Source organism: Coffea arabica, chromosome 10e (assembly GCF_036785885.1).
Source record: "Coffea arabica cultivar ET-39 chromosome 10e, Coffea Arabica ET-39 HiFi, whole genome shotgun sequence".
Classification (NCBI taxonomy): Eukaryota; Viridiplantae; Streptophyta; class Magnoliopsida; order Gentianales; family Rubiaceae; genus Coffea; species Coffea arabica.
The window spans coordinates 2,514,695-2,527,266 of record NC_092328.1 but is presented as its reverse complement, the minus strand read 5'-3'; the positions used below and the strand labels follow the sequence as shown (position 1 = coordinate 2,527,266).

At 34.7% G+C, this 12,572-nt stretch overlaps 1 protein-coding gene across 1 annotated transcript; it reads right to left on the bottom strand.

Moving 5' to 3' along the window:
* Positions 1-5,397: 5,397 nt before the first annotated feature.
* Positions 5,398-7,156, bottom strand: LOC113713021 (calcium uniporter protein 4, mitochondrial-like). The gene is made up of 2 exons (XM_027236715.2): positions 6,498-7,156; positions 5,398-6,103 (listed from the first exon to the last, which is right to left on the bottom strand). Exons 1-2 carry the CDS (start codon positions 7,089-7,091, stop codon positions 5,603-5,605), a joined length of 1,095 nt encoding a protein of 364 aa, XP_027092516.1. The 5' UTR covers positions 7,092-7,156; the 3' UTR covers positions 5,398-5,602.
* Positions 7,157-12,572: the final 5,416 nt, after the last annotated feature.

Sequence of the window (12,572 nt, the reverse complement as noted above, 5' to 3'; positions counted from 1 at the left end):
AACTTAAAGAAATTTGTTAATTAAAGTGAAAAAACATGTTTAACCCTTAAAATTATTATCACTTTACCCCCATAAAATATAGTCTCATTATCAATTTACCCCCTAAAGTTATTTTTAAGACAATTTATCCTACCATTAAACCAACTTAGTAAGTTAAAATTTTTTTTGAAGAAAATACTCGTCTCTTTGCATAATAAAAATAATAAAAAATTTAGAGCGACTTTTCTCTTTTTTAGTATGAAGAAAAAAAAGTCAAAATATTAATTTTTTTTTCTTGGTAATCTTATTAATATTGAAAAAGTAGAAAGATGGAGAGGGAGAGGGAGAGGAGAAGGGGAAGGGGGAGGTGGAGAGGGAAAGAGGGAGCTCAATTCTTTTTTTAAAAATTACAAATAAAAAAGAATTAAATACTTTTATTATTTTAAAATTATTTTACATTTTTGTTTACCACCAAATTCCAATCCTAATCCCGACAACCTTAAAGTAATATGATAATGTTAGACTTTTCTTTATTTTATTTTTATTTTTTTACAAAATCTAATTTTTTTGTCTCCTTCTTTCCTCTCTTCTTTTCTTTTCCTAGTATTAATAAATGTGAAAAAAAGAAATTTGAGAAAATTCTTTTATTTTTATGTTTTCAATCTCTTAAAAGGAAAAAAGAGAAGAATAACCATTCCAATTTTTTATTTTTAATTATATATAAAGAAGGGTTAAAATTTTTTGACCATACTAGTTAGATTAATGATGAGATAAAATGACTAGAAAATAATATTAGGAACTAAAGTGATTGTATCACTATAATCTAAACGAATAAAGTGATAATAATAATGCAGTAATGCTATAAAATAAAAGGGTATTTTTGTCCAAAATTTCTTAATATGTTGAGTTAAATTACTTATGGGCGTAAAGTGATTAAAAGATAACGTTAGAGGGTAAACTGATAGCAGTGATATAGTTTAAGGGAGTAAAGTGGTAATAACCCTTATTATAAGTACAGAGAACCGGGTAAGTTTTTTGAATTCCAGAAGCACACTAGTCAAACGTTTTTATTGCAACTGGGAATCCGATAAATCAAATGACTGACAGACTTAAGAACTGAATGCTGCTCTTGATTATACCTGATTATTCCAAGATGAGGAAACAGAATCCAACGATGAATTGCCAGGTAATCATATGTTGGAATCTCGCCAGTTACATTAAATTACTCGTCAACTCTACCCTTCATTTTCAGTTTAATGTTAGCTTGAATTATTGCCTACCAACATTACCTGCGGGTAGTTTATTTTCTGTTTAAGGCTTTGTTTTTCGAGGATGAATATTCTGACTTGAGGAGAATCAAATTCAATGCTTCTTGTATTTGTGTCTAATAATGATAGTTTAGAACTCATTCCATTGATAATGTTCCAAGAGTTTATATATTGTCATAAATGTAAGAAACAATAATAATGGTGTTACGGACGCATTAGGTGTATGTTTGGCATCATGATAGAGTATCTGTTTCATGCAATTTTCAGTCTTGTCCTACCATAATGTCATTAATTATCAAGTGTCAAATGTCTGTTTCCAAAGCGAAAGCATGTAAAAATTACTTTAGCTAAATTAAAGTTCCTTGAAGGGCACATTTTCAGTCTCTCACTTTTTTTTTTCCCCTTTCTGAAGGGTTTTGGTAGAAAATCAAGCAACGGTTGAGCCTTCATAAGAAAACATCAACTAAAAGAAGGCTGCCTATCTAACTTCTAGCAGTCGAGTGCCAACCTTTGCTACAAAATTCAACCACTTCACTTCACTTGGTTCTACTTATAATGGTAAACCGAACACCAATTTCTCTCTCAAAAGAGTAAGGTTGAAGCAGGATACGTTTTTGCAAAATTTTGTAAGGTGGAGCATGTGAGGAATGATGAGATATTGAAGCCGGAAGACCCCAAGAAGAAAGGAGGGACATAAGTCCCTCCTTTGTCTGTAGGTGAGGGTTCAAATTTCACCTGCAGTGAAAAAAATTTAAGGGTTGTATCATAGTACTCCCTGACACTCCCTTGATCTAGTTGAGTCTGTATACCCACTAGTCTCCTACAACAGCCTCCTTAGGGTCCCCTCCCCCTAAATTAGAATAGAATAGATTATACAAATGTATCGTCGCTGACAAAAAAAAAAAAAAAAAAGATATACTAGCTCACATTGTGTGAGAGCATATATAATGTAGGTGATCCACAAAACAGTAGTGCCTTTTGTTTGTGGGGGGGGGGGGGGGGGGGGGGGGGGTGGGGGAAGCCAATGGGGTGTGGAGAGTACCCAACACCAACAGCAGCTACGACTATCAGGGTCCTTCTGCAACTGCGAGTCAATTATATACATGTGGGTGGTGCATTGTAGCCTGTAGGTGGTGTTGGCTGCCTCCTGCAGGCCCTACCTACACTTTTACAATGATCTCTTCTCCATCCAAACAGTGAAAGACCAGGGCTCGGATGACGTTAGAAGCAAAGTCCTTTTGAAAATTTGTAGTGCCAATTTCCTCATTGGATTAGTGCGGACAAAGTTTTGAGAGACAATTATTTGAGATGATTATAGGTTTGCAAGTCATGACCCGGGCCACAATAGCGCAACAGATCTTCTGTTTCATTTCCTGTATCACTTTCTATCTCACTTTTTATTATATTAATATTTCTTCTTCATAAATATCATATTTTAGTTCTTTTTCATTCTCTTAAAACCCAATAACTATTAATTGAGTAATACACAAAATTTAACAAAGTCAAAAAATCAGAATGCATAAAAAATGAGATTTTTTAATGAAATTTCTGCTCTATTTTTAATTTTATATTATATATTACTTTTTTGAAACTGTTGTATTTATTTTTTATTCAATTAATAGTTATTGAAATTTAGGAAAATAAAAAAAAAAGAACTAAAATATAATATGAAGAGTGAGACAGATGATCCGTTGGCGCCACAATTGTGTGTGTTCCCTTTTAGACAAAAACTTGAGCCTTGTTTGAAAAGGAATTTTCCATAAAAAATCTCTACATTTTCTGTAAACACGATTTCCAATAATCCTTTTATTTCACATATATCAAATCGTTACAATACATTTTTTTTTACAAAAAAACTCTAAAAACTTGCAATCCAAACGCAACTTACTCGAGAGAGAGCCAATTGGAAGCCCTCCTACTGTCATGAATCTGGAAATCACTAAGAATGATGACCGTGAACCACGTTATCATCAGCTCATCACTCTTGACATTTACTTAATGACTCTGGGACTCCTTTTGTTTTGTCATGGGTTTGTAGTTTCATTTTTCGGGTTTTAGGCCTGAACCTTCAGGATATTGCCATATCATGCCACGATCATATTAGAGAGTGTGATAGTGAAGTGGAAAAAGGACAGTAGTTGAATATTTTGAGCCATACTATCAAAATGTCAAAAAAAAAAACACTTACATCGAAAGTTTTAGTTGGGACAGAAAATACTTGGAGTGTCCTCAATACCAAGCGAGTAAAGTAACAACACAAATAAAGAGGAGAGAGAAATTTATTCTAACACAAAATCTCTTTTTGTTTTCCCCCCAATTATTTCTAGTATAATTCCATGAACAAATTATTTAATTTCACACCTCTGAACTTTTTGTTCTTTAGTGCAAAAAAAAAAAAAAAAATTTTCTCTATGGCAATCCAAAGAAAACTTTACTGGGAAGGCAGGAAAAGAGAACGTTTGAGAAACAAATCACAAAGACCAAGGTTATATCATTAATTGCCGTACTAACTGAACTAGGTTTTGAACTAAATAGCCTGAAATTTGTTTTATTTTTTGTATAAAAAAAAAATACTTTGTTGGGTCTGTGCCTCAGTTGGAAGAAGCCCAAAATTCAAGACACGTGACCTTTGAGCCCAAGGAGAGCTCTACGGCTTCGGATGTTAGTTTTTCAGTTTCGCTATCCTCACTTAGACCATGATCATTCACATGCCAGCACACCCTATTCCATTCAAATAATGGGCCTTCTCATTACACCAGTCATACTTTTGTCCTTTGTTCCAAACGAGGCCCTAACTGTACTAATCATTTTTTTTTTGGTAACGAAGAACACCCGTTCAATACACCCAGCGAGTCCTTTTATACCAAGGAACGTGTGACCTGGGAGTAAACATTTATTATTATTTTTTTTTCGAAGGATGGGAGTAAACAATTATTAATGTGGTCGGGAGAGCAAGCTTGTTGGCGCAAGGAACTCCGCCGCTTAATCTTATGTTGGATTTGATGCACGGCAGGACATCCACAGTCGTATAACGCTTTTCAGGATGACGTTCAATCGTTCAAGGTTGAAACCTTTGTTTCGGTGGATGACTGGGCTGGACGGACATATATCTCTGTCTGTCACCTAAATGTCGGGTGGCAACGAAAGGAAAGTTTCACGAGGCAGTCCAACTCAAAATTTTATGAATATTTGGTTCATTTCTGAGGCTAGAACGATTCACACCAAGACATACAAGAGGTAGAAAGAAAATTTAGTGGGGATATTACAATACATTATAATGTGTGTTTGTATTGTAAATTATTTGAGATAATTTTGTCAAAAAGTACCGTAGCATTTTTTTGATATGATGTATATGAGATAAAAAGGTGATTGGAAAAGGTGTTGATGATGCAAGTAAATTAGTGTGTATTAATAAGGTGTAAATAAAGTGTAAATTTTTATAATCCAAACACCCGCGTAAAGTTAATATATGAAAATTTACTAATTACAATATATATGAAAAAAATATATGTTTTACGAATAATATACGCGTAAAGTTATGTGTATAATTAATATATTACAATTTAATAACAAATCAAATATCTCTCAAAATTTCAATTCTCAAATGAAGGATTCTTCCACTTGTCATCTCACAATCCTAATAAAATTTCTCTAGATTTTTGTTAAGATGAAGTAAAAAATGAGCAAAGTTTTGTGAGTTTCAATGTGTAGTGAAAAAAAAAAAAAACTTTTCAAAAAGGTTTGTGTATTGAAAACAAATCAGAATAGATAAAGAAGAAGAATAAACGCAAATTGAATCTCCTTTTTTTTTTTCGTTTAGGCAAAGGTGATGTCGGTTATTTTGATTGTTGTTAAATTATTTGGATATAAAGACATAAAAACAAAAGAGTAAATCTTTCCTACATTGACGGTGTATACAATATCATCCTTGGATTCATGACATGCATGCAAATCCAATACTGATAGTGTATACACTGTCAGGGTAGGAAAGATTAATCCAAAACAAAATGTACGCTACCATTTTAGATTTTATTGAAGCGCAACGAGGGTAAACCTACTATTTTATACGCATATACGGCTACTTTGGTGAAGACAGTTCTGTAATATTTAAATTTTATTGAAGGGTAATGGAGACAATTTCATTTAAGTGTGAGGATAAAATTATAGTAAATTTTATGTATAGATATCGAGATTTTGACGGGATCCATCGGGGCAATTTATCCCGCTACCCCCCACTTTGTCCCCCGCCTCTTACATACGACACTTCAGCTGCTTTAAAAGCAACAGCATGAGTTTGAAGTAACGTTTTTACATGACTCAAAACATGTCCTCAAATGTACACTAAAAACTTTTACTCAACCATCATGTATGGAACCAAAAAATGCTCCTCTTGCATGATTAATAGGTGCTAAAACATGCTTAGACCATGCTTGATCCCCATAATTATTGGGATAAAAAGCTCGGCAGAGCTGATTATACTTTTCGCTATCAAAATTGTGAATCTTCATCAGCTTTCTTTGCTTTACTCTGAACCGGCGTTGGAAGTAGCCTTCAAAAGAAGGCTCTTTTGACGTCCTGAGAAAGAAACCGTAGGCGAGCGCAAAGTGGAGTGACGTCACGAAGAAGCAAATGGGCTCCATCACATCCCAGCTCAGCTCCCAGAAAGTTAGCCTCATAAAGCCCAGTGTTTGAAGGACCAATATTCCCAACCCACAGTACAACTCTGCTCTAACCAGTGACTCGGCTTTCTGATCAATGAAGGCCTTTTGCTCTTCCATCTGATCCAATTCTCTCCTTCTCGGATCATTTGGTCTGGCCATCGATTGCGAGATTAGTTGCTCCACTGATTTTGACACCTGTAACAGTAAAATACTTATGTGTTTAAGGACATCGGTAGGGAAAAACCCTTTACTTAATAAGCGTATATCAGTTACGTTAGGTGCTGCGCATGTGGTTAACGGAAGCTTTCTCGTTAACGGTTCTCATAAAGCTTTTTTGTTAACAAACGTTAAAGAAACCGATTGAGAAATTAGGGGCTAAATATGAGACAAAATAAAGGGTCCATGACCCTATGCTTTGTCTGAGTATCCCACTAATCTCCGCGGCCATTTTAGAAGAGAAATTTTGATCCCTAGCTTCTTAAAAAAAAAAAAAGAAACTGATAATACATTAATTAATTTACTAACGGGCACAGGATATGATCGGTGATAATTAGGAGAGTCGAACTTGCATTTTTATAAGTATATTTACCTGATCGGGGCGGAGGAAGACCACGTTGCCGACGACGATGACATTTCCGGCGTCATCCAACATCTTTGCAAACTCCAAGCCTTGCTCGCTATTTTCGCAGGCATCGCCGCATATCTTGACGTATTCGGAGTAAGAAATGGAGTTCGTCGGAATCTCTCGAAGTCGTAATCTCAGCTTTTCCAGCTGAGCTGACCTCAGAATCTTCTTAGCATCAGCCACCGAGATTCCTCCTACCTGCGTCTCCGTTGCGGGCGCCATAGATGGAGGTAGTATTGGGTCAAAACGGAGTCGGTCTCCGGGAATATTAATGGACCTTAATTTCTCCCTGAGTTTTTCACCCACGGGGAGGGATAGGAATTCCGGCAGCATGGTGGGTGCTGCTTGGTTAAATCCTCTCTTTTGCTGGAGGAAGCGGCGGAAGAAGCCGGTTTTTGAGAACTCCGGCGAGGTGAGGTATTCTCGGTGTAGCGGTGCCCTAGGAACGGCAGCATTTTCAGAGTTTAAGGAGGACGAGAACGGAGATAAAGTGGAGCCTGTTTTAGTACTACTGTCGTTTAGTAATAGGCGCTTCGAGAGCGCTCTACGAAGCGCCATTGAAGTGGAAAGGGGGAGAGACTTTAGCTTCTGGTGGCCTTAGAGAGAGCAGAGGAGGAGCTCCGATGATGAAGGGGAAGTTCGAGGAAGGAAGGGGTATATATAGTTGAGGATCCTAAGTCAGAGGAGGGGACTGTAGAAATTAGGGATAATTTCAGAAACCTCCCCTGAGGTTTCTGACAATTTCACAAAGCTCCCTTAATGTTTGAAAAATAACATATATTTCCCTCATTTTGATAGTTTTAGTAACAAAACCTTAAAATAATATTGATTTGCTTGAATTTTTAAATGAATAACTAAAAATGCCCTTGTGTAATAAGTTTTAATTTACTTTCTTATAGAATTATAAGATTACCAAATGTAATTATAAGAAAAAGGTGCTGAACTTTTCACGTTCATACCTACTATTTGATAAACCATTAAAATAATATTTTATCACTATAATATGATACCTTTGATGGTATTTTATTATTGATTTAGATTTATAAGATAGAAAATAAAATATTGAAATAATGGATTCAGAGTTTATGAATTTTTTGAATAGTGGGATTATCATAATTTAGTAGTGATTTTGGGCAATTTTTTTTTGATTTATTGTTAATTTTAATACCAAAAAATAGAAAACAAAGATTAGCCAAAAAAATAAGATAACATATAAAGTTAATTCATCAGAAAAATCATTAGTTCGATATTTTATTACAATAGAAACTAGAGATAATAGTGATAATTTTACAATTTTATTGGCAAAAATTAAAATAAAAAGGAATAAGAAGGAAAAAGAATGAAAAAGTAATTTTAAAGTCATTCTAAGTACAAGCATACCAAACAAGGGAATTTCATTAAAATATTTACGGATAATATTGTCATTTTAAATAACCAGGGAGGTATGAGTAATTTTTTAAATTTTAGGGGAGCTTAGTGAAATTGTCATAAACCTCAGGGGAGGTTTTTGAAATTATCCCTAGAAAATAAGAAATGTGGAATCTCATTAATATTTCAAAATCCCAGTAGAGTCCAATAAAACATTGTTAAAAAAAAAGGTATAATGTAAGGATGTGGTGTAAAAATATAATTAGAAAATATGTCAAAGAATATTTCAGATTTTTTTAAAAAATATCACAATCCGTTTTTGTGACATTCTTTTCGCGGACTTTGCAAAACTGTGTAACATGAAAATTGGTTGCTAAATAGTTTTTTTTTTTTTTTTAATTATTGGCATAAAAAGGTAGAAAGTATAGGCACGGCCGCACGGGTTAATCTTATCAGTAAGATTTTAGAGTCAGCAGGCTGTAATAGTGCATGGTTCGATATTCTTCTTCATGTTTTATTAAGCACGCAATTTTATTTGATTTTATGGCGGAGTAGCACTGCATATAAAACGAATAAACTTCTGATCTCACCGGGTACTGTTTTTGGACAAGCTGAAGTCACTCTGCAAGCACCGGGAAAAGCAGAGGAGAGGGTCAAATTTTAATTGCACGTTCCTTACACTATGCCTTTTTCTGGTTTCTTCTTTTCTCTCTCTTTTTTTTTTTTTGGCCTAACAAGATGACAGGGATGGGATTTAAGAAATCAGGAGAAAAAAAAAGGATTTAAACTAAAATATCTGAATTTTGGAACTTCAATCTGAACTACTAAATGCATTTTTGTGATTCGTACACTACAAATTTGCCTCTAGATTTCTTGTAGCAAGTACCCTAAATACATAACGTCCATGGATATCCTGTTTTTCTTTTCTTTTTTTTTTGCTATTTAATTCTTAATACCACCAATTTGAAAATTTAGACCTTGCCATGGGGAGAAAATGAAAAGCCAAAGAAAAAGAAGCACCACAGGTTAATTTCTTTTTCCATAAACCAAGGTCCAATTTGACTAAAATCGACAAGAAGAAGGGCTATTTTGCAGGGGAAGAAGCAGGGCTCAGTTAAACTTGATCTGCCTGAGTGTCCTTAATGCAGAGGAGGAAGGTCCCTCTCATGGAACATTGCGGCGTCCAAAATTCGTCTAGAGTTTGCATGCGTTGTCCGCAAGCATATGCTAAACGTTTGTAACATGTGAGCCTTCACTCGAAGCACATATTAATGAATTAGAAAGTGTTGCATGTACAATTCATTCATAATACGGGATTCGTGAAGTCGGCAGTTGCCACTTCCTGCTGTTTTGATTTTGTTAGGGGAGTAAAACTTACCTGTGCCTGTATTTTGGGCATGCGATGAAAGAATTGCACTTGGCTTCCCTGGCCATCTCTTTTCAATCATTATCTTTTGTTAGGACACGTAATATTTTATTCAGTACGTCATTCTCTGAAGTTTTCCCACAGTTTTGTACACGGAAAGCAATACGAGTGTAGTAGAATACAGGGTTGCTATTGCGTTTTGTACCGAGCAACTAGGCTCGAGATGCCTGGCAAGGTGTCTGGCATAACTATATATATATATATATATGTGTGTGTGTGTTGAGTTTTGAGATGATTTCTTTAAGTCTTAGAGAATTGAGATTGACTCGGTATCTGCTTACACAATTAAAGTTATGGATCTAATTGCAGAATTTGACGGTGAAAATGCATTGAATGATCAAATTTTGGATACTTTTTGTTTATTTATATATATTATTATTGAGAATGCTTAATTTGGGATTTAAAAAAAGATGAGAGGTCAAAAGTTAACATTAAAATTAGCGATAATTCCAGAAACCTTCCTCGAGGTTTCTGATAATTTCACTTAGCTCCCCCTAATTTTAGAAAATTACACTAACCTCCCTTGCTTTTACTATTTAAGTAACATTATAGACCCATTAGGCTAGAATTATAATTAAGTATCCTAAAATATCCTTATGCAATATCATAACATCAAAAGAAATTGAAAAAAAAAAGGTTTAGTTATCAATTTAACCAAAAAAAAAGTAACAAACACTTTTATCCAAATTTGCTATGCTTCCATGATAATTGTAAACCCAAAACCTCATCAACCGTTCAAGTAAATTCCAATTTAATTCCCAAATTCTATCAATTTTGGTATCATTAAAATCTCAAATTTTACCAAAATCACACTCCAACTTAATCCCCAAATTCTATCAATTTCGGCATCATCAAGGTTCCAAACTCTACCCGAATCACTTTACAAATAGATCATAACCAACACCACCAACTAAAATACCCTCAAAAACTTCTTGCCCAAATTTAACACTATATTTTGTCTATTGGTTAATCTCACACCTCAAATTATGAACCCAACACCTATCGCATATTATCTTTCTTGAACAGAAGACCTGGCCAACCACTATTGATGTCTATGCCAACAGTAACCCCGTACCCCAATGGCGTTAGAAACAGAAAAACTAATCTTTATGACAAACCACCACCAACACTTGTAAATCAAACAAAAATGAAGATATTAAATTCTAGTGCGTAATAGATATAATAGCATAACCCAGAGTCATCCCTTTTTCTTTTCCAATCATAGCCTATTAATTTCATTTTTTTCCCTCTCTATCACAACCATTTTCATCATCTCTATCTAATTTGACCATGAAATTTTCATTTGCTCCCCCCAATTTGTAATTTTGGAAATTTTAATGCTTTAATATATGCAAATTATAATACGAGAAGAAATAAACAAGGAGGCTGATAGTTAAGTACCGCGAAAAGAGAGAAACAGACAAGAAATAAACACTTCGGGTAGGTTTGCATCGTGGTGTAGTTGATAAGTGGAAGAGACTGTAGGGTTATAGGTAGGAAGGAGAGAATCATAAAAGGTAGAAAAAAATGGCTGTTAATTAAAGTAGGGTTGGGAATGATGACGAGTTGTTGCAGATTTTTATATTTTCTCTCACTTTTGGTTTGGTTTTTGTATCCCACATATGTGGTAAATTATCTATTAAATAGAGGGTATTGTAGTCATTTTATTGAAGCGATGGAGGTTAGTGTAATTTTCTAAAATTGAGGGAAGCTAAGTGAAATTGTCAGAAACCTCCCTTGAGGTTTCTGAAATTATCCCTTGAAATTATTTATGAGCTGACTGGGAGTCTAGGTAATTTACTCTGAAGAGCGTGCAAAAATAGTAATACATCTCGAAAATTAATGAATTATACTGATATATTGGGAAATTTAGGGCCGGTAACAGGATTTAAAAAAAAAAAAATCGAAATGACTTGTGTATATTAGAAAGTAAAGTTTTCATAAGGTTCGGGGATGCAAAATCAAAATTTTGTTATGCTACTTTATCAGACGGAAAAAAAAAATGAAAGTGTTAGATCTAATTAAGGTTATTTATTGAAATAAATTCACGATTAAACTCTTTTGATGTTTCTAAACTACCACTAAGTTATAGCTTAACTTATGTCAAAATATAATTGACATAAAGGAAAAATTATGTTTGACATAAACACTTTTTAGTTGTAAACTTACTACGATTATCACGTTTAATGTGGTTTCGAAAATTTAACCCTTTGACCTTAGGCTCCTAACTCCGTCGCTAGGCCTCTAGGCATGAGACAGAGTCAAAAGTTTTGAAATTTGTTCATTTTCCTCAACTATTGGTAATGCTAATAATCTCAAAAGAATAAATAAAGCAACATGGAGGAATCTAAAGTTCATGACAGAAATTGGAGTCCTGGTTTCAAACCTCTTGAAGGAAATTAGAAAGCAAATTAATCGTAAATGGCTTCAGATGACAGCCAGGTACACAGAACGTGATATGTCATCAGTTGGATTAGGGAATTTAGAACTATAGCCATCTGATTCGCATAGGTTCCAGCGCTTTGGGAAAGGTAGAGACATCTAACCATAGCAGGGAATAGGGCATGAATCGTGAAACCATACGATATATTCCTGGTTGGCAAAACATTGAGAATAATCCATTGAAGAATCTGTTACGTAGGAGTGTTTAATCAGTGCATAAGAATTAAAGAATCCCTACCAAATGGGAAGTAGGAATCATAAGTAGGCTGATGGATTCCAAATGGATTTGTGAAGAGGGATTCTGTGGCTTCAGTGGGATGTCTACTTACCCCATTTCCTGACGTGCTTACTTACGCTTACTGTTTAGTGATATTCATGCTCCACTTCAGCAACTCACTATACTTCATTGCATTTAACTACCACATCTAGTGGCTGAAATGGAGAAGGTTTGGATTAATTAGCCGAAGGTTCAGAACTCCATCTGGCATTCATTCACGTCTTTCCTTAATCTTCCATAAAACTCAAAGAAAAATGTGACAATTTTGGTGGTTAAGTTACCCCCATCTCCCTCAGGAGCCATATCAATGATATCATGGCCGTCCATCTTTTGAGCTTATGTCCTACAGTACAACCAACGGAATCCCATGCAAGAATTCTTGGCACTATTTGCGTGTCATTACAGGCACAATTATGAGAACTTGCCGAATTTAGGGGGTACTTGTTAATGGAATCCTCCGTGGCAAAGTTGCTGTTCCATCTGTTAGATATGCTAATAGTTGATGCGTATGACATACCATTATCAA

What these genes read in the sequence shown, in the direction of transcription:
- LOC113713021 (XM_027236715.2), bottom strand. Translation starts at nt 7,091, where the DNA reads ATGGCGCTTCGTAGAGCGCTCTCGAAGCGCCTATTACTAAACGACAGT. An exon ending in TCTTCCTCCGCCCCGATCAG is followed by an intron (nt 6,104 to 6,497) that starts GTAAATATACTT and finishes TTACTGTTACAG; the next exon opens with GTGTCAAAATCAGTGGAGCA.